This window comes from Mauremys reevesii, linkage group 4 (genome assembly GCF_016161935.1).
Source record: "Mauremys reevesii isolate NIE-2019 linkage group 4, ASM1616193v1, whole genome shotgun sequence".
NCBI lineage: Eukaryota > Metazoa > Chordata > Testudines > Geoemydidae > Mauremys > Mauremys reevesii.
Genome location: NC_052626.1, coordinates 123738576 through 123760163, shown reverse-complemented (window position 1 = coordinate 123760163; position 21588 = coordinate 123738576). Strand labels below are relative to the sequence as shown.

Below are 21588 nucleotides of genomic sequence, written 5' to 3'. Positions count from 1 at the left end.
TGGCCCCCCCGGCTCGCTCAGGCCGCCCGCCCAGCCGGCAGGGACCCCTCGGGGGCTAGAGCCAGGACCCCGCACACACCAGGGAGCCCGGGGCCAGAGACTCCGGCCGCCGCCTCCCCGGAGGAGCCGGTCACACGGAGCCCGAGGCCCCGCGCAGTTCGCGGCTCGGCCCCTCAGCCTCCGTCGGAGGACCCGGCATTTACCTCAGCCTCTCTCCGCACAAGCACGGGCGGCGCTTTTACGTCCCTTTTCCGGCTGCCGTAAATGAACCGGGGACGGGGTGACTCGGGAGCGCGCGCTGAGAGGTGGGTGTGGGAGCCCGGCTCGGGAGCGCGCGGGACTGGGCGTGTGGCGCGCGCGCCCCGGGCTCACTCACCCTTGTCCCTGCCGTGCGCGCGCTGCCTGGGCGGAGAGGCCATGGGGATGAGCCAGGAGAGCCCGAGGTAAGGCACCCGCGGGGCAGAGAGCGCGCGCTCCCCCCGGGTCTGTCAGGCACCGAGCCGGGTCCCAGTCCGTCCTGCCCCCCCCCCACTGATCCCCCCACTGCCCTGCCCCCCTCCTACCCCTACACTGATCCTCCCTGTACCCCTTCCCCACTGTCCTGCCCCCACCCCCTACACTGCCCTGCCCCTCCCACCCCGATCCTCCCCGTACCCCGTCCCCCACGGCCCTGCCCCCCACCCCCCTACACTGAGTCCCCCGTACCCCTGCCCTGCCCCCGCCCACCCTCCTACACTGATCCCCCCACTGCCCTGCTCCTTCACCCCTACACTGCCCTGCCCCCACCCCTACACTGATCCTCCCTGTACTCCTTCCCCACACTGCCCTGCCTCCTCACCCCTACACTGATCCTCCCCGTACCCCTTCCCCTCACTGCTCTGCCCTCCTACACTGATCCCCTTCCCCCACCTGCCCTGCCCCCTCACCCCTACACTGCCCTGCCCCTCGTGCCCCCTACACTGTTTCCCATACCCCGCCCCTCCTGCATCTTCCCCTCACACCTCCCCAGCCCCCACCCTCCTGCCATTTACCTGCTGTACTAACTCATCCCTTTACACCTCCCATTGTCCTGATCCAGCTCCCCACCCCCTCTTTCTGCCCTGTCCCAATGATGCTCTTCACGGCTCCTGTTACCCTTCCTGGCTGATTCTCTCGGTCCTGATGTTATCCAACCCCTTCCATCTCTCCTCACCCTTCCTGCTTACTTAACTGATGCTTTTTCCTTTGGAATCTCCTTTCTAAAGCTCCACCACTGCCTAGCCCCCTTTTAAAATCTTCCCTTCAGCCTGGCTCAGATCAGACTAACTGCCAGGGGGTTCTTTCTGTGCACCAATACTCTTACTTTGTGGTGTATATTATTCCTTGTTTCTCTGGGCTTTCCAACCCGCCTCCTCCTTTTTAGTCACCTTAGCTTTACCTTTAGCTTTTACCCTGAGACAATACAATATTCAAATGAACTCTTTTGACACATTTAATGACTCCTCCCTATCCATTCCTTGTGCTTGTCTTGACAAAGTAATGTGCACCTGTGTGCCTGCTTGCTTCAACACAATGTCTCAGGGATGGAAATACTTATCTCAGATACAGCTCATTCTCGTTTATCTCCTATCCATTCCTGAGAGGGTCACACTGTATCTTTCATTTAACTCCTGTGTTCCTGGACATCATCCTTAGCTCAGAATTTTCCTTCTTTCACAGCTGCTGTTGGGATTTCTGCTTACTCTGCAATACAGGCCGCCTAAGCAAAAATTTTAACTCTAACTCATCCATGCCTTGACAGCCTATCATCTTTATTATTACAAAATCCCTTTTCCATAGCCTCATAAAGTCCTAGATCTCCCTACTTAATCATGTGCAGAATATTCCTGCACACCGCACACATTCAAAGAAACAAAACCACATCACACCTATCCTCAAAGGAGTTTTCAGGTTTTTAAGCTCTTCATTGACTTGCTCCAGCCTATTGATTTCCCCCCCACACACACCTCATCTCTGCCCCCTTCACCCCACAGTTTTACTCCTGCAACTGTGGGAGTTCTTTCCTCTCCAGTTCTGTCTTTTTTTCAGATTCCATTTAAAAGCATCTTTACTAGCCCTTGCCTAGTCCTGATCATTTCTCTCTTCCTCTTGCATTATTTATCCAGTGTAATTATAGGTAATTAAGTGTTTTAATATTCTATCCAACAGAAGGCTAAAAAAAAACCTCCTTAAGAAAATGGATATAAAGAGCCAGAGATTGAGATAACTATTTAAGAATACTTAAATACATCAGGAAAAAAGACGCCTACATTTGTGTCTATCTAGACCAGTTGGCAAAGGAGGATTTTTATGACGTAGCAAGGGAGTTTAAGTATTTGTTTACATAGTTCTTTACATAGACATAGGCCATAGGACATCTTCATAGAGTAAATTGTTAATCATTTATACCAGCGGTCCCCAACCTTTTTGTCTGGCAGGCGCCAGCCGAAGAACCGTGGCGGCGGTCAAGCATCCGCCGAAATGCCGCCGAATTTCAGCGGCATTTTGGCGGCGACGCCTCTTGATGACGCCACTTGTCGGTGGCAAGCAGCGTCATCAAGAGGCGTCACCGCCGAATTTCGGCAGCATTTTGGCGAATGCTCTACCGCCAGCCAGGACGCAGTGCCCGCGGGCACCACATTGGGGACCGCTGATTTATACAATACTATAAATGTACACCACGCTTTACAGATAAAAGTGAAGACACACTCCCTTCTCTGCTTACACTGTGCAAGGCCTGCATATGCACAGGCATCTGCCCAGATAGCTCCAACTGCACAATACAGTCCTTAATTAGACAATTAGAAAAAATAAAAAGAGGCAGGACACAGGGCAGCTGTCTAGGTGAGGGAGCATGAAGAGATTGGCTATGAGGAGAGTAGAAGAATTCTTAGAAGTAAGTTTTAAAGAGAAATATGAAAGAGTTGAGAAGGGGTGCTTGGTGGACAAAATATAGAAGCCTTTTCTAAGCACAAGAAGTTGCTAGTGTGAATGAATTTTGTACACAAAATCCTGGCATTGGATGTTCACAAAAGCACAATTATATGGAGTGTCAGCTGTATGCTTTCATGTATATCCTTACCATTCTTCAGAAAGTCTGACCTTGTGCTACATCTTAATGTTATAGTGACCTTATGTATAGATTAAATAAATACAGTAGTCAAACTGATGTTGCACAATTAAGCACTCAAAGGCAGGAAATTCTAAAGTTAAGGCTGCATGTTCAGTGCCTCCTTGTGAGTATTGCACTGTGATATAGTTGATTACATCATCATGTTTCTCAAATACTACAATACATCATATCATCTTTTCTATATCTTTAGCTAGAGCTACAGAATTTTGTATGTTTATCATTTCTTGAATACTTCTACTAATTTAGTTGCCATAATAATCCAGTATATGATAACTAACTTTTTTATGACAAATTCTCTGTTAGCTAAAGTTGGTAACTAAATTGAAGTACCTTACATTTAACAGGATTATTTTCCTTTGGAGACAGTTACATTTCTGAACAGGAGTTCAGTATTGTATCTCACAAGCTTTTTCTCAGACAGAGTTGTATAGTCTTATTTCTGACTTATCTTTTATGTGGATGTGTACATTAGTAGTTTTGGTATGCTCAAACTATTTTAATAAAGCTCAAATTTTACTTACAACTTTCTTTAATTTCTCATAAGAACATGTGTGTAGAGATTATGCTTATTTGCCACTGATTTGAAAGTTATCACGATATTTCTAACCAAGCAAGTACAACACTTAAACATGTTGAGTTGTGACTTTAAAGCCAAAGACCTTTTTTAAATAGTGGATCTTGGGTTCTTCTTATTTTTGCTATTTGAGTCTTTAAAGCTCTTGTTTTCAAGGTTTTTTCTACAAAGGCAGACAATTAATTTTAAAAAATGAAAGCTGAGATTCTAGTGTATTCACATGAGTTTTGCGGAAGCAGTTTTAAGAAAATCCTCAATAAAATCAGAACAGTTGGTAGCATTGAATTACACCTCTACCCCGATATAATGCAACACGATATAATGCAGGTACGCATACAATGCGGTAAAGCTCTGATATGCTGCTCTGAGCAGCATGTTAAGGGTGCTGGGCCAGGCCGGGGCTGAGGGGTTCGATAAGGGGCAGAGGGTCTAGGGGGCGGTCAGGGGCTCCCCCCCTCCCCAGTGTCTGGGGGGCAGGAGCTGTGGGAGGGCACTTTTGGGGGCCCCGCAGTTCCAGAGTGGCCTGGGGGATTAGCGGGGGGCCTGGAGCAGCCCAGCCCCAGCCAGCTCCACTCCGCCAGCTCCCAGCTGTGGCGCTCCACTTCCCACCGCAGGTGAGTGCAGGACTTTTCCCCAGTTGCCCCCCAGCGACACGGCTGGGGCCGAGGCAAGGAAAGCGGAGCAGGCTGGGGCCGTGTCGCTCTGCTTCCTGCCACAGGTGAGTGCGGTGGGCATCCTTTCCCCAACCTCCCCGCACTCACCGACGGCGGGAAGCAGAGCACTGCAGCTGGGAGCTGGCGGAGTGGAGCAGACGGGGGCCAGGCTGCTCCGCTTTCCGCTGCTGCCGGTGAGTGCCTGTCAGGGGGTGGGAGGAATAGGGGTCGGAGCAGCCAGGGGACAGGGGCGTTGGGTAGGGGTTGGAGTCCTGGGGGTGATTAGGGACGGGGGTCTCTGGAGGGGGTGGTCAGGGAACAAGGAACAGGGGGTCAAAGCAAGTTTGATATAACGCAGTCTCACTTATAACGTGGTGAGATTTTTTTGTCTCCCGAGGACCGGGTTATATCAGGATAGAGGTGTACTAGTGAAATTCTATAGCTTGTGTGATGCAGGGGGTCATACTGGATGATTAATGGTCCCTTCTGGCCTTAAAAATCTATAAGCCTAAAACACTTATCTGACATCTTGTTATATTAACACTTTTCTTTATGGAGTCTGCTAACACTTCCAATTAGGGCTGTCAAACGATTAAAAAAATTAATCGTGATTAATTGCGAGATTAAAAAAAAATCACAATTAATCAGTTTTAATCACACTGTTAATAACAGAATATCATTTATTTAAATATTTTTGAATGTTTTCTACATTTTCAAATATATTGATTTCAGTTACAAATCAGAATACAAGGTAAAGCTCCCTTTATATTATTATTTTTTAGTACAAATATTCGCACTGTAAAAAAAGATAAAAGAAATAGTGTTTTTCAGTACACCTCATACAAGTACTGTAGCGCAATCTCTTAATCGTGAAAGTTGAACTTACAAAGGTTGAATTGTTTTTACCTGTTTGTTTTTTTATAGGTTTTTTAACCTAACCTAACTGTCCAGAGGACGTTTCCATGCTGATGACAGGTTCTGCTCGATAATGATCCAAAGTGGTGCGGACCGACGCACGTTCATTTTCATCATCTGAGGCAGATGCCACCAACAAAAGGTTGATTTTCTTTTTTGGTGGTTCAGGTTCTGTAGTTTCTGCATCGGAGTGTTGCTCTTTTAAGACCTTTGACAGCAATCCTATAATGGAAGTTCACGAAAATGCTAGTGTTATTTTATTAATAGCTTGAAAATGAAATATTAAGGGGCAGAAAGTTAGTACATGTGCACTTCAGATTCCCACCAAACCTTAATTCTGCCTCTGTATCCCCATCCACCTCCATGCTAGAGACTATCATGCATCATAGCAAAATACATTTGCCTTTTTGTTGTATGATGTAACCCACACCCCTTCTTCAGGTTTTATCCAGTATAAAATAGGTTTCTGTCACATGTCAAGAGGGTTCCAGAGCCTGATTAATGGCAACCGGCTATTATGCTTAGAATCTACACCCCATACTTGAAGCGGTCCCCAAATTTATCAGCAAGTGGTGGACAGAGGATTGGTGCTGGTGTAGCATGTAAGACCCAGACTGAGTGGGCAGAGGACCAAGAGTACTTAAATTAGTGACCAACCTCAGGAAAGCAGTTGATGGAGGGATACTGGCAGCCATGTGCTGTCAAGCATGGCCTCCACACAAATCCTACACCCCTCCGTCGGGAAAGGGCAGAATGAAGACACCACTGAGGGACATGGGATACTCTGAGGTTTCAGGGAAGTATGCAAAGAGTGGGTAAGATGAAGATGCATGTCTGGCCTGTCTCATAGTGGTTGGATCAGTTCATAACAGAAGGGTAATCTGGATAACTAAATTATCCAGCCCTCTAGGACATGGAGGAGGTTGTCGGCTCTGGACCATATATCTTTTCTTCTCTTTATATCCTTCCTCTCCTATTCCTGCTCTGTCTCCTGGCTTTATGCTTGCCCTTTGGACTCTTCGCCTGCCACCCCCGATCTCCTTCCTCCTACTACTCCACTTCCTGTCAGTCTGTTATCTCTGTCAAAGTTCACGGCTGAGGTAGGAGCAGATGCAGGCTGGAACCGGGGCAGGCTAGGTGGGAAACAGCCACAGGTACACGCTAGAGCAGGAGCAGCAGTAAAGGCAGTGTTCCCAGCCAAGTAGTGACATTGAGCAGACTAGAGAGGCTGCTTCCCAGGAACCTATGTACCTGCCTTGGGATCACCTGGCAGGATCTCGCCTGTGGATTGGCTGAACCCTGTAGGTAACTGATCACTCATTACACTCAAGCAGGCTCAGAGGTAACTCAGGGATGAGATCTCACACTTTATCTCCCACTTCCTCACTCTGAGACCCATCTCTCTCTCTTTGACTCGGCTTCTGCTCCCTTCTTGGAATCTAGTTTCTCCTTCTCTCATTTCCCCATCCACTGGCTGGAGAGGAGGAGTCTCCTCATCACTTTCAGATTCTCTCTTCCCATACAATCTGTTCCTTTCTATCTAGTCTCTCCCTCCCACTCCATGGGATCCTCTACCACTCTGGCTCCCTCAGTCTCTCTTCCTGTACTTTTATGTCTGGCTCTCTCTATTCCTGTCACTGCAGCTGACCACCTTCATTCTGGTCAGTTTCAATGCTGTATTTCCTATCCAGCTCTGGACTGACTCCACACTGCCTTATTCATCATCTGGCTCTGCTCTTTTCTGAGGGTTCTGTCTTTGACTTTCTCTGATCACCACTCTCTCCACATTGCTCACTTCTTGTCTTTTTTGCCCGGTCCATTGCTCTGTTCACAGTCTCCAATCTTTCATCTCTTTGGACCCTTACATCTACTAGGCTTAACCAGTTTCTGTGACCTTTGTTTCTTAAATGTAAGACTGGCCTTGTGGTTAAAGCACAAGACCATGATTTTGTAGAACTGGGCTCTATTTTTAGCTTCCTGATTGGAGCCGGTAGCAAACTACTGTCTTCCCCTCCCACCAGCAGCAAGGGAGGAATTACAATTCCTTCCCTGTGCTCTTGTGGGGGTGACACAGCTACACATTGGACCTGTGCATCTAGCTCTGTATGAAGGGTAATCTTGCTCTGAGACTCGGATTTTCAAAACTGGATTGGTGCATAAACGCAGTGTGATGCACTTAACTAACTAGGTGTGTAAGTGGAACTTTCTCTGCAGCTGGATTAGGTGGTGGTTGTCTCTGGAGGTCCTAGATGGCAGCAGCCAGCTCTTGCCGAAAGAAATCTATGAACATATTTACTGACTTAAGTGTGAGGTGGTAAAGTGTCTTGAGAGCCTCAGATGGAAGGTGCTCGATAAGTGCAAGAGTTACTAATATTTCCGTGTTGTCAGGTCACTTTGTAAATATGACCAGTTTGTTGTTAGTGGCAGTTGTAGAACCTTTAATTTTCCTTTGTTGGTAAAACTGTCACTGAGGCATATTCTGTACTCACTGCACTCATATCCTCTCTGATCCCTGGGGCTTAACCTTGGAGAGGTTTTATGCACAAATAGAGTTGAAAAGAAAGAATCACAACACAGTGGCTCTCCTGACACAGCTGTGGAAGCAGACAAATGTTAAGGCAGTAAAATGACATCCGTGAGTTTCTTCTCTAGCTTTCTTCTGTGAGTTGCAGTATGAAAGTTTCCAAAATAAGTTTCTGCTTTTCATTTTAAAGTTCCTTCTGGGTTGAAAGAGCAGTGACTTCCTGAAAGCCTCCTGTTGTGCTTTCAATGACAGTGATACTAAATCCAATTTGTCTTCTCTTACTATGGCTGTTTATAACAGGATGCGCATGGAGACTGCATGTTAACACAATTCACTCTTTGGCTTCAAGAAGAGAAAAACACTGAGACGAAACCAAAGATCTTTTGCATATTTGATTCTTCACAGCGTTTGGACTTGTGAAACAGTGCTGCAATGTGGTGGTTTCAGCAAGGCCTCTGTTTCTTGCCTTCGGCTTTGGTTGTTTGGTCAGCCGCTTCTTTCATATTTTCATATATTACTGCAGTCCTTCTACGTCATATCGACCCTTTGGTGCCCTACATCAGGTCAGTAAAACTCTAACTGTTGCACTGTTAACTATACCACAGTATTCATGCCAGAACTGGCCTTTCCTTTTTATGCAGTTGTTTCCCCTAACATTTAAAAAAAATTGTAGTTTAAAATATATAGTTTTGGGATTAGCAGTTTTAACATTAAACTAAGAAGATATTTTTTTTAAAAACAAACATCAATACTTGTCTTGTTAATTTAATTTAGTTTAATTTTTTGGACAAACACATTTACATTTTAAGGTTTTCATGGCCTGTGTTAATGTCATTACGATATCACAGGGTGTTTTAGTGATCACTAGAGATTTTGGATAACTGGAGGCACAGAGCCATAGAATAAGTATCTGAATCCAGAGTTCTTGTTCTCTGAGGCCAATTCTCGGCCTTTTCTGTACTTGGACTCATCCAGACACACCCTCCTTTCTAGCCATATGGGAAGGGCAGGGTGGTTACATATGCAATCTTGAGATTGGAAACCCGTGTTCTGTGACAATATGCCTTTTTCATTTGAAACGTGGATATTTTCTTCTTTGGTTTTAACATGTTTTTTAACTAAAATCAGTTGCTGGTGCAATGTCATAGACAGCCATGGGTAGTTCTTAGTTCTGCTAACCAAGCACAGTCACAGAATTTAATATCTCTCTGGAAGTACTAAGGGAGGGTCTGCATGTGCCTCTGCTGCTGTCCTCCTTCAGATGGCTGGACCTACCATCATCTTCCCTCTCTAATTTCTCCTCCATTTGATGGAAGGACTGGCAGCCTTCACAACTTGATCCATTGACTATTGAGCTGCTAGAGATGAGTTGTAACTGCCCTTATCAGAAAAGGTATCATGCTTTGTGCAAATTCCAAACAAAACAAAACAAACTATCCAGCATGAAACGTAGGGAGAATTAGCTTTCCATGAATTCCAGAATGTATATTTATATCTAATCTCTCATACTCCTTAGTTTATTGCCCTTCTGTGTCATGTGGTTTACTCACTTAGGCCAGGATTTCACTTCTGATTCAGGATTTAAAAAAAAAACAAACACACACACACACACACACAATTTTTAGCTGCTGTTGAGAGTATTAAAACATTGTTAGTCACATAAGATGAGATTCACCCCATGCGGACAGTCAGCCCCAAGCCTGTGTGCCACTTAATTCCTGCTTTGGTCCTCAGAATAGGGTTTAAAGGGATTTAAACAGGTCCAAGGCCTCATGCTGGCCTTTGCACTGCAATTAGCAGTGAGAACTTTTCACTAATTGTTTAATCTCTTTAAAAACTCTCCTTTCTAACATGACTTCTTACTTATGTGGGTATGGCAGCTTCACCCTTAGAGTTTGAGAGACTAGCCTGCCTGGAGGCTTGATGCCCGATCTTCGCCTTTCTTATGATTAGTACTGCTGCCTTTTTGATCTCGTGATAGATTTACTCAGAGTTCCACCGTGGTGTAATGGAGATACAGAAATGTCAAGCAAGATTTTCCAGAGATTATGAGAGCCGAATTTGAGACACTTTAAAGGGGCCCTTTTTTCAGAAAGTGCTGAGCACCTACTTTAGAAAGTCAGGCCCCATTAAAGTATTTCAAGTTGGGCACCCAAAAATTGAGGGCTCCCAACCTATTAGCCACTTTTGAATATCTTGACACTCATTTACAGGTGTAAAAATGTAACTCTGCAAGTCTGCTTTGTTTATAGTGAATCAGGCAGATGTTTGATTGTGTGCAGTGAATAACATATGGGACCACATGTTGAACAGTTAAAGATAAAAAATAATGAACAGCTCCCACATTCACTGTATACAGTCCAGCCTGCACACTAAATGATGAAAGTGTACTTTGAAAATGCGTAATTAAAACCTGTATTGTAATCTGTATGTCCTGTTGGAACCTTAATTTTGGCCTTTCCAGAGTTTAGAGTGCTTCATTTTACAGCCTTAACTTTTTATGGAGAATTAACATAAACAGGGTAGCTATGTTGGATTGTACATATTGTTCCTGTTCTAAAAACATTGTGCCCATAACAAACAGGCAGTCATGTTGGCTTCTGCAGCCCTAGAAACTAGCACAGTAAATTGCTTCAGTAGTGTACAACAAAATAAGTGAAACTGCTTTGAATGCTTCATGACTCTGTTTCTCCTTTCCTTTCCTCCTCTTATAAAGATGCATTTCTTGGGTGGAAATTTACAGTACATGATGGAGAACCATGTTTTATATACTGTTTTTCTTACAGTGACACAGGGACAATACCTCCTGAAAGATGCTTATTTGGGATTATGTTAAATATTTCCACTTTCTTAGGTAAGTAGATACAATGACCTCTAGCACATTGTAAACACTTCTGGAATACAAATTATTAAACAGGAACGCTAAGTTACTTAGTTTCATTATTACTAACTTACCCATAATTCCCAGACAAAAGCTACATTAAGAGAGTGAGGCTGAGAGTACAGATCAGTTATTTAGGGTGAAATGCATTATAGGATTGTTGTAATTATCCCCAAACCAAGCATTTATTAGTGCAGGAAACTCATAGTTAAGGTTAAGCTTAAAAGAAATCAAGACATGTTAAGGTATGAAAATGCACATTCAAGACAAGTCAATAACCTTAACTGTGCCCAGTAGTGACATCATGGGGGAAGTGGAATCTCATGTGTCTTTAAAAATCAGTTTAATCTAATCTGGGATCACAAACACTACATGCCTTGACCAGAAGGTAATTCCATTTCTGTCACTTCACTTTATTGCCTGACTTGAGTTCCTCACTTTGCTCTCTTAGGGCTTGTCTTCACTAGTGGCTAAATCGGCGCTGCTGCAATTGATGCAGCAGCTGCGATTTACTGGGTCTGGTGAAGACATGATAAGTTGATGGCAGAGCGCTCTCCTGTTGACTTCAGTACTCCACCTCCTCGAGAGGTGGAAGCTATGTCAACAGGAGAGTGTCTCCCATCAACATAGCGCAGTGTAGATACTGCTGTAAATCGAGCTAAGCTACGTCCACTTAACTTACATGATTTACATAACTTAACTCATGTTAACTGAGATTGACTTCCATCATTAGTGTAGACCAGACCTTAATGTAGTTTTTGCCTTTTAAATAACAATGACCTCTGTCTCTTATCACCTTACAGTTGACAAGAATAGTCTCCTTGTTTACTCAAGCCTCACTGCATTTGGGTGGTTTGTTCACAGGTATTGCTACTGTGTATGTTCGCTATAAACAAGTTTATGCTCTGAGTCCAGGAGAACCCAAGATCGTCAGATTAAACAAGGCTGGCTTTACCCTTGGAATAATAAGCTGCTTTGGACTTTGCATTATTGCCAACTTCCAGGTTTGTGTTCTGTCTGCAGTTTTCTGGATGTTAAACTGGAAGGACAATTCAGTATTTTGGACCAGATTTCAGAGGTGCTGAGCCCCCACTGACTTAAGTTATAGCTGTGGGTGCTCACCACCTCTGAAAAGCAGGTCCTTTATGTATGTTTTCTTTCAAAACAGACAGACATTTTTGGAAGAATTACAAGCCCTAGTAAACTCTGTTCTTCTCCAGTCTCTCAAATGTCTATTTTTCTCTACATTATTATCTTCCTTTTCAGAGTTTTCCTTCTCTCAAATTGATAACCTTTTAAATATTCACACCAGCAAGAAACGCCATATGCAGGGCTTCCAGGTGTCACCCATCTGATGGCAACAGTCATGCATTTGGTAGCCATGTTATGCATATCCGCATCTCAGTTGGAGTCTCATGCATCCAGCTGATCTGCCAAAAGGATGCTGGCATTTATCTGCAGTTATGTAGCCTTTTGGCTGCTGGGGAGCCTGCTTAACAAGGATCCAGGTGCCTCCTTCCCCTGCTGGATTAGGGCCAGAAGTGAGAAGCCAGGAAGTGGCTAGAGCATTTGGTGGGAGCAGAAACACAAGGTGAGGAGCTTGATACTGGCCTCAGGCTCCAGCCTACTCTCTTCCCTCAAATCCAGTTGTACCACATGCTTTATAGCACCTAGCCCCTGCCCACAGGGAGCCCTAGCACCCAATGTCCTCAGCTGCCACCAAGAGCTTTAACACTTCCTATCCATCCACGGGCCCAGCACTTCCTGACCTCCCAGCAGGCACCCATCTAGCTCCTCCTCCCTCCCTGTGGCCACTCACCTACCCTGGCTAGAGATGCCAAGTTTTATTCAGCTCCATGTCCTAACCCCACCAATGATCAAGAGATGCTGTGTTTGACTAGGCCTAAATTTAGGGTTATATGCAAGTTAGTTAATTAAATACTATACATAAAATGGCACATGGTACAAACCAGAACTTGGCAGCTATGCTTATTAGCATATTTGACTCTCAGTGCTAACAAGGAGGATCCCACAGAAAAAAGAAGGAGCCAAAAAAGAAATTATATTCCACTAATTATGGAGGATAAATCAAGAGGGGGCAGAAAGTGGAGTAAGATCGAAGGGTGAGCAAAAGGGTTCCAGAGCAGAGGAGGACACCAAGCAGAGAACCCCAGATAGTGGTCGATGCAGAAACTGTTGAGGGTGTCAGTGGATGCCGCCTCGTAGAACTCTGCCCAGATGGGTGCATGTGAGAGGCCGAAGGCTTGTCTGCAAGGAGTAATTGACAGGCATAGCTATAGCAGAGTAATTGAATAATTATTGTGCTATAGCGATCCAGCTCAATTTTCCCCATGCAGACAAGCCCAAAGAAAACTTCTCTGCTTCTGCCAAGTCTTGATCTCTACATTGTGTGATGGGGCAAGGCCAGATGGCTATAGAAAAGTAGTGGGAGATAGATATTAGCCCCAGGTTAAACAAATCCCTGGTACCAGGATAAGTAAATGGCAGCTGCTCAGGTCAGTTAAGACACCTGGGGCCAATTAAGAGCTTTCCAGAAGGCAGGGAGGATGCTAGGTTGATTGGGACACCTGAAGCCAATCAGGGGCTGGCTGAAACTAGTTAAAAAACCTCCTAGTTAGTCAGGTGGGCATGTCAGGAGCTGTGAGAAGTTGCACTGTTGAAGAGACTGAGCTGTATACACCATATTAGGCACAAGGAAGGAGGCCCCAAGATAAGGGTGAAGTGGAGCTTGAGGAAGTGGGGGCTGCTGTGGGGAAGTAGCCCAGGGAATTGTACGTGTCCTGTTCCTAAAAGGTCAGCTACCATAGCTGATACTATTAGGGTCTCAGGGCTGGAGCCCAGAGTAGAGGGTGGACCTGGGCTTCCCCCTTTTGCCCCCCTGATTAATCAGAGACTGGGAAACAACAGAGACTGTACAAGGGAGGATAGCTTCTCCTCACCTCCCTCGCTGGCTTATGATGAAAATGGCTCAATAGACTGTGACCCTTGTCCCTAGAGAGAGAAGGGTTAATGAGGCTAGTGAAATCAGTCAGGAAACACAGGACCCACGGAGACAAGGACAGAGCTTTGTCACAACTGGCAATATAGAAAAACATATTTGACCACTGGATGGCAGTATAGCAGCACGCAATTTAAATTCTGATTTCTACAGTACAGATACAGAGTCAGCCTTGGGAATTTATTGGTATTTGGTTAAATACGTGGCCAGATTTTGTAAGGGACTGGATGATTTCATTACCATTCATCTCATCTGTAGTTACGTAGCTAAAATAAGGGGAAGCTAGGCTCATGTTTTAGGGCATAAGATGATCTGTGGGGGGAGGAGGAAGTCATGCAGAGTCAGCCAGGCGCATTTTTTTTTCCCTACCTTCCTTCTGAGCATCGGGAACTGGTCACTGACCAAAGACAAAAAACTTGTCTGAGTCGACCAACAGTCTAATTGTCTATGGAAAATCCTGTGTTTCTTTGATAATAGTAGAGTCTCTTACAATTTGTTACTGTTAAATTTTGAAGTATGTATTCCACTTAAAATGTGATTCTATTCTACTTTTAAAATAAGTAAAAGTGACCCTTTCTTAGTCAAAGGAGCAACTGCTGGTTTTGATGCAAAGCCTTTATTGTTCTTAACCCCTGTTAGAACTGAAGAGTGAACATACCTAAGAGGGAGTAAAGGGAAACTTATTTCTCCTACATAAAAATTGGTTACTAAATACCAGTCAGTGCAATGCTGTTGCATTTAGTGGGGTTGCACTGGTGTCACTGAGGACCTGCTTTGACCTGAAGAACCTTTATTATGGGTGGTGATGTTCAAGAGATTCCAGCTTGTTTGAGTTTGCAGAACTGGCAGTCAGGAAAGGCTAATACACCGAGCCAATCCAGTCTGAAGTAATGGAGACACAAACACAGAACCCCATGATTCCATTTTTACAGAGTCACTTTTCAGAGTAGAACCACTAGGTTTTAGCCTGTATTGTGTGATACTGTTGTGTTCATAAACTTAAATTTTAGACAGGGGTGAAAGTAACTTAAGGGACTTACCGGTACACAGGGCTGGAGTCTGAGCAGGGCAGGGCCTCAGACAGAAGGGGCAGGGCCTTGAAATCCCCGGGCCCTTTAAATCGCCATTGCTACCCCGGGGCTCCAGCCATGATTTAAAGGGCCAGGGTCTCTGGCTGCTGCTGGGAGCCCAGGACCCTTTTAAATTGCCAGCCTGGGAAAGCTGCCCCCTGCCACTACGGTTGGCTGTGTACCGGCTCTTGCCGATACGCCGTACCAGACCGTACTGACTTACTTTCACCTCTGATTTTAGAATAGAAGGGGTTAATAGGCCATCTGATCCCTGCCCTCATCTGCATAATTGCAATTGCAGGGCTTCCTTTATCCAGCTTCAGTGTTGCATCCCGGTTTTCTCTGAATACATCTTGTGATAAGACCTTGATGGTTTCTTGTCATTAAACTACAGGCTTCCTTGGACAAGTAGCATGCAGCCAAGTTTGCAAGAGTGGTTACAGACTATAGGCAACTCAACATTTCTGTGTCCAGCTTGATACACTTTGTGTATCATGTACAAAAGTGCTGAGCACCTGCAGTTCCTAGTGACTTGAAATGGAGCTGCAAGTGCTGCACAACTCAAAGTCTGGCCCAAAGTGTCTGAAGTTGGGAACCCAAAATCAGTGGCCTTTTTTAAAATGTTGGCTTTGAACTCTGTGCCTTGGCTTACTCATCTGTAAAATGGAAATATGAATACTTACCACAACAGTCATGTAAGGATCAGTTTTTATAAAAAAATATTTTGATCCTCAGATGGGAAGACTCTCTATATGTGCAGGTTACTGGTACTATTCTCATCGTAACGTTATGTCATTGTCTGATGGGCCTATTCTCATTTTACTTGCCTCAAACCCTCCTCAACAATTCCTCCACTTTCTTTTTGTTAGTACTGTTGAGTTATTTACAGACCAGTCTCCTTAAGGCTGTATTTCACACAGCCACCCTAGGAGTCAGATTGTCATCTTTTCATTATTAGATGAGAATCTGTGACTTGACCATTGAGTCTTTTGTGTCTGAATGATGGGAAGTGATGACAGACAAACTAGCTTAATTGAGAACACTGAGTGTTGCCAAGTCAAATAATGTGCTGTTTAGGAGGCTTATGCTTAGCAACAACAGTATTATAAGAAGTATGTGGCTAATGAAAGCTCAGTAAAAGCTTTTATTCTCCATGGTGATGACCCCCACCCATTTCCTACCCCCCCTAATAACTAAAAACAAGGATTGTTTAAAAAAAAATAAAAAGTTCATGCTATTTTGCTCAAGTCCATTCACTGTTATCATAGCCCTAATTATTGCAACTAACTAAAAGCCCTGCTGTTCTGGCCAGTTTACTAAAATCTCTGCTTTTGAGTAAAGTATCACAGGAACTTTAATAATTGCAAGTGGCCGAGACCTTAGCTTTATGTTTCATCTGAAAGACTAGCCCTCCGGCAGCTAATTGCTCCATGACAACATGTACTGACAGAGTTGGCAGCTGCTGAATTATTGCTAACCATATGTGGATTTCCTTTGAAGGTCTCCCATCCAAGTACTGACCCTGTCCCAGCACTGCTTAACTTGAGAGATGTGAGGAGATCACAGTTAGAGGTGGTGACAACTGCAGGCAAAGCTTTTACAGAAATAAGTTGTCTGAGCTTTGATAAAGTGGAGCTATCAGCACTGCAATAAGCTAAATTGTGTTCTGTATATTTTATGTACATATTATATTTTATTTGTCTTTCCACCTAGAAATATACTCTGTTTTATATGCACGTAGTTGGAGCCTGTCTAACATTTGGAATAGGAGCCATTTACATACTGGTTCAGACTATTCTTTCCTACACGATGCAGCCAAAACTCTTTTGGATCCGAGTGATTGTGTTACTCTGGTGTGGATCAAGCATAGCAAGCAGTATCCTTTGTTGTGAAATACAAGTAACACTAGTAGTACAAGCTAGATCATAAAATAGAGTAAGTTTGTGAAAAATGTGCAAAGACATGTGTAGGGTCTCTTCTAAATAATTGTCAGTGCTAAAAAACGTGTGACCATAGAATATATACTAGTCTATAGACATACAATCTACGTTGTGCTCTCTACTCGTATTGTCTCATGGGGTTTTGCCTAACATCAGAAGGAAAAGTTAATCCTGCTAATCTGTCACACTAGTTCAAGGCAGGCGGAAGGGATGGTTCACCATTTACTGAGGTTGCAAAGTAGATTCTTTCTAAGAGAGTTGAAGATGGCAAAGAAATGTGGTATCAAAGCACTAAGGCCTGAGAAGGGGAAGTGGATGAAAGAGACCAGTGTTTTTAGTGGGTGAACATGAGTAGTTAACTAAAAACAAGCAAACCCTGCATTAACTGTGCTTTCGTCATCTTGCATTTAGAGTATGGGAGTGTGCTCTAGGTTAGGATACATCTTAAATCCATTTCAGGATATAAACTAGTACAGAATGCACAAGATCACAGAACTAAAAATTAGCGGTAGCTTAGGTACAAGTAATCACAACTAGATCACTTGTTATGGGGCAAATATAGAATACTGGTTTGGACTCTATATAAATGTGGTGTTTTAAAAAGGGCTAGTTTCACAAAGCTGAAAATAAGTATGAGCCAAACCAGTTGACAAAGGATTTAAACCAAAAATAATGGATAATAGGGAACTATAAGAACATTTTACTAGATACTTAAAGAGCCACACTAAAGAAAAGGTGTTTTTTTTTTTTTTAAATTAGTGTGGCCACCAGCCAATCTAGTATATATGGGAAGTGAAAGTAATTATTTAAAATAAAACTCACCCACTCGCAAAATGGAAGAAAGGGCAAGTTGACCGCTTCTGAATTATATTAATACTATGAATTGTAGAAAATTGGTAAGGGAAGCAAAAGGAGTAATCCTATGGCCAGCAGCATTAAACATCTTATTATCCTTAAGTGTAGGATTCCCTTTGTTTCTAACAATGGTATTGGTCCATTACTAGCTGGACATGGTTAACCTGTCAAAAACAAACTGAAAAGGTAGAAGTGTTCAATAAATATTTCTGTTCTGTATTTGGGGGCGGAAAAAGCCATATCATATGGTGATGAAATACTCTCCATGCCAATTGTGATTAAGGAGGATGTTAGAGAGCAACTACTAAAGCTAGACATTTTAAAAATTATCTGGTGTGGTTAACTTGCACTCAAGAGTTTTAAAGGAGCTGAAGTTGTTGTAATGTACTTCGAGTTGACAGGGTAGTGCACTACACTTTGATAAGAAACTACAAGAGTACAAAATCAACATGGCTCACATTAAACAGATTAAAAACTGACTGACAGGTCTCAAAATGTAATTATAAATGGGGAATCATCATTGAGCAGGTGTGTATCAACTGGCATCCTCCAGGGATTAGTTCTGAGCCCTATACTATTTAATATTTTGGGCCCATGCATTAATCTCCTGGACTAGCAGCTAGGAGCCTCTGGCTGAGGTATCCCAGCAGGATGGGGAGATCACACTCGCCTCCACCGTCTGTCGTAAGCTCCATGGCTGCTGCCTTCAGAGCCCAGCTCTGAAGGCAGCACATAAGTGAGGATGGCAATCCAGGGACTCCCCTACAACAGATTTGTAACTGCCCCATGACCCACTTTTGGGTCAGGACCCCCACAGTTACACCACCATGAAATTTCAGATGTAAACATCTGAAAACATGAAATTAACTAAGCCAGATTGGACCATGAATTTGGTAGGGCCCTAGTTATGGGGTAAGAAATTATGCTTTTGTTGCAAAGAGTAACTTTTAGTTTCACCTGAAGGTCACTGTTCATTATTGTAAATGCTTCTTACCTTGGCATTTCAGAGCCCAGACTCTCATCTCATTTATGCAGATACCAGGCCACAGGGTGAAACTTAGTCTAGACCTTAACTTGAACATTCTTTCCAAATTTGCCATTTAGCATCTCGCATCTTCCTTACCTTGTTTCTTTAGTGTTCGTTTCTTCGGTCCTTTTGTACAGTGGCCTGTATGGAACTGACCTAGTTCAGAAGCTGCACTGGAACTCACAGGAGAAAGTAAGTCAGATTTTGAGAGCGGGGAGGAAAAGGTAGGACAGTTCCATAAAGGAAGTTGTGTGCATTTAGCATTGGGAAAAAGTGTTCCATGTGTGAAGGCTAATGCAGACTTTCTAACTCAGGGATCAGCAACCTTTGGCACGCGGCTCGCCAGGGTAAGCACCCTGGCGGGCCAGGCTGGTTTGTTTATCTGCCACGTCCGCAAGTTCATCGGGAAGCGGCGGCCAGCACATCCCTCGGCCTGCGCCGCTTCCCGCAGCCCCCATTGGCCTGGGTCGGCAAACCGTGGCCAGTAAGAGCCACGATCGGCCAAACCTGCGGACACGGCAGGTAAACAAACCGGCCCGCCAGGTACAGGTTTAATGACTAGCAGCCACTTTGCTGTACATGACCTGCCTTGTCTTTGCTCACCACAAAGTTATGATCAGAATTGTCAGCCAACAAGACTCTTTACCGTCACATTTTAACATGGTAGCATTCATTGAAGATGAAGCCTGTGTGTTCGTTGCTGTTTGGTGGGTTACTGAAGTGGATATATGAGATTAATAGGCAGAATGGAGAAAGAGGAGAGAGGAAGGGAGCAAGAGAAGGAAGAAGAGAGGAAAGTGGGCAAGTTAAAGGTACATGGGATGTAGCTGTACTTTGTTAGTTGACCTTTAGGGGCCATTATGTAGTAAAGCAACACTCTAGCCCCCAATATACATTAGAAGCAATGTGTACAAGGTCCATGACTTCCAAAATAGTGAGTTAGGAGTTGTCAGCCATCTGCACATGACATCTCTGCACTCTTCTGGGGAAAGACTACTTCACCCTTTCCCTCCCAGACACCAGGTAAATTCAGCTTACTTCATTCTCTTATGAAAGAGTTAGATAAAGGTAATGGAAAAATCCTGACAGATCTAGGAGAGCATCCTTTGAAATGCAGAAATATAAGCCTTCTACCACTGGTGACTGAAAAAGCAGCCTCATTACATAGATGTATTTTCCCTTCAATACAGGGCTACATAGTTCACATCATCAGCACAATCTCCGAATGGTCTCTGGCTTTCTCCTTCCTCAGCTTTTTCCTCACCTACATCCGTGATTTTCAGGTAATGTGAAGTTTGTGTCCAATGCTTTATAGCCTGAGACTCATGAAATAAACTTAACATCCTTCATCAACTATCAGAGCTGGTAAACTCAGCCCCACCAGCCTAGTTACAACAACACATGTTTCTTTTGGTGGTTTTGAGATTCTACCCTGAAAGAGCAGCAAGGTCCCATCTTACTCACTAGATTTTCTTTGTGCTGTGTCCCTAAGGTGTATCTACTGAGGGATCAGAACTAGCTTTCACTACTTTCTTATCCTAAAGGTGCTGCAGAGCTATCATAGCTCAGGGAATAACATGGGGAAATAGCACAGGAAAGGAATGTTGCGGAAAATTCTTGGTAACTGAAAACGGGATTAGAATTAAAACTCTTTTGCCACCCTATCTGCACCTGCCGTCACCCATAGATCAGCCAATTATCTCCTTCCTGAGCTGTGAAGACTTTCACACCCTGAACAGTCATGAGAGAAGTTTGCCATATTTCCTCATGGGTTTGTCCAATCTCAGGGCTATTTGAGTTACTAATATTTTGCTTTCTTAGCAGGCAAGTAGTTTTTGGAGTGAGATGCATTTCAGAGTGCGTGGCCTTGTCTGTAGAAGCTACTCTAGGAAAAGAACAGTAAATAGTGGAGCTGTGCTATGTTGTTTTTGTTTTGTTTTTTTCTATTACAGAAAATTTCCTTGCGTGCGGATATCAGTTTAAGTGGACACAGCGTTTGCAATACACCCAATAGCTTTGTGGCTGATGAACACACGCTGTTGATTGGAGGACGTTTATAACTAAGTGGGAGAGAAAACACTCTCAGCTTTTTATATCTCAGGAATTTAGAAAGTAGCAACAATACTAACAATTTGTATAAGTGTTTGTATCAAATTCCATCCAATTAAAGCGGAGACTAAATGTAATCACTTTGACACGTAAAGGGCTTTGCTATTAACCCACATAGCAATGCAAAGGTGATTAATAATCAGTATTGTCAATAACCTGTAATACATTTCTGCATTTATACATTTTATAGAATGAAGAATAAAATGGATATTGGAAAGTTGTGAGTGGCTCTGCTGATTTGGTCCATGCGTTCTACATGCACAGCAAGGCCTTGGACAAGCTTCCAAGCTGTTTCCACTCAGGGCCTGATACAAGTCCCGTGAAAGTCAGTTACAATGAATGGGAAGATGTATTTAATGAGGATTAGCTACATAGATTGGCATAGGTGAGGAGGAGTTATACCTTATCCAGGTCCTAGCATTGATAATTTTGACAAATGCATATGTACACAAGGGGCCAAACTGAAAGTTGTACAGCCTTCATTCTGGCATTTCTTACCTTTTGAGAGCTCGACTTTGCAACCTTAATATTCTTACATAGTTTTGTAGGTAATTTCCCAGGTTTTAAAAAAGCAAACGGGGAGGGGGGAAAAAAAATCACATTCCACCATGTGGCATATTGACACCAATATGGCTCATTAGCAGGCTTGGAACCTTTAGAGCATGGGTCAGCAACCTTACAGAAGTGGTGCACCGAGTCATCATTTATATAAGGTTTCACGTGCCAGTAATACATTTTAACGTTTTTAGAAGGTCTCTTTCTATAAGAGGGGAGGGATAGCTCAGTGGTTTGAGCACTGGCCTGCTAAACCCAGGGTTGTGAGTTCAATCCTTGAGGAGGCCACTTAGGGATCTGGGGCAAAAATTGGTC

At 43.9% G+C, this 21588-nt stretch overlaps 2 protein-coding genes across 6 annotated transcripts in view; one reads left to right on the top strand and one right to left on the bottom strand.

Annotated features, from left to right (window-relative positions):
• The window catches only part of CEPT1 (choline/ethanolamine phosphotransferase 1), a 48315-nt gene extending 47988 nt beyond the window's left edge, over positions 1-327 (bottom strand). Inside the window, exon 1 of one of the 4 annotated variants that reach the window (XM_039535535.1) lies at positions 204-327. The gene's annotated coding sequence lies outside the window, so the exon portion shown is untranslated. Of the gene's footprint in view, positions 1-79 lie in introns of all 4 variants that reach the window. The other 3 variants (XM_039535538.1, XM_039535534.1, XM_039535536.1) reach the window with 3 other exon arrangements.
• DRAM2 (DNA damage regulated autophagy modulator 2) lies at positions 297-20938 on the top strand. 2 transcript variants are annotated; one of them, XM_039535540.1, is made up of 9 exons: positions 297-443; positions 5303-5435; positions 8118-8380; positions 10604-10671; positions 11563-11702; positions 16501-16663; positions 18719-18801; positions 19800-19892; positions 20562-20938. In XM_039535540.1, exons 3-9 carry the CDS (start codon positions 8250-8252, stop codon positions 20667-20669), a joined length of 786 nt encoding a protein of 261 aa, XP_039391474.1. In that variant the 5' UTR covers positions 297-443; positions 5303-5435; positions 8118-8249; the 3' UTR covers positions 20670-20938. The 2 variants fall into 2 exon arrangements, with proteins under 2 accessions (XP_039391474.1, XP_039391475.1); XM_039535541.1 differs by lacking the exons at positions 297-443; positions 5303-5435 and adding an exon at positions 7358-7481.
• The last annotated feature ends 650 nt before the right edge of the window (positions 20939-21588 follow it).

What these genes read in the sequence shown, in the direction of transcription:
- DRAM2 (XM_039535540.1), top strand. Translation starts at nt 8,250, where the DNA reads ATGTGGTGGTTTCAGCAAGGCCTCTGTTTCTTGCCTTCGGCTTTGGTT. An exon ending in CCTTTGGTGCCCTACATCAG is followed by an intron (nt 8,381 to 10,603) that starts GTCAGTAAAACT and finishes TTTTTCTTACAG; the next exon opens with TGACACAGGGACAATACCTC. An exon ending in ACTGGAACTCACAGGAGAAA is followed by an intron (nt 18,802 to 19,799) that starts GTAAGTCAGATT and finishes CCTTCAATACAG; the next exon opens with GGCTACATAGTTCACATCAT.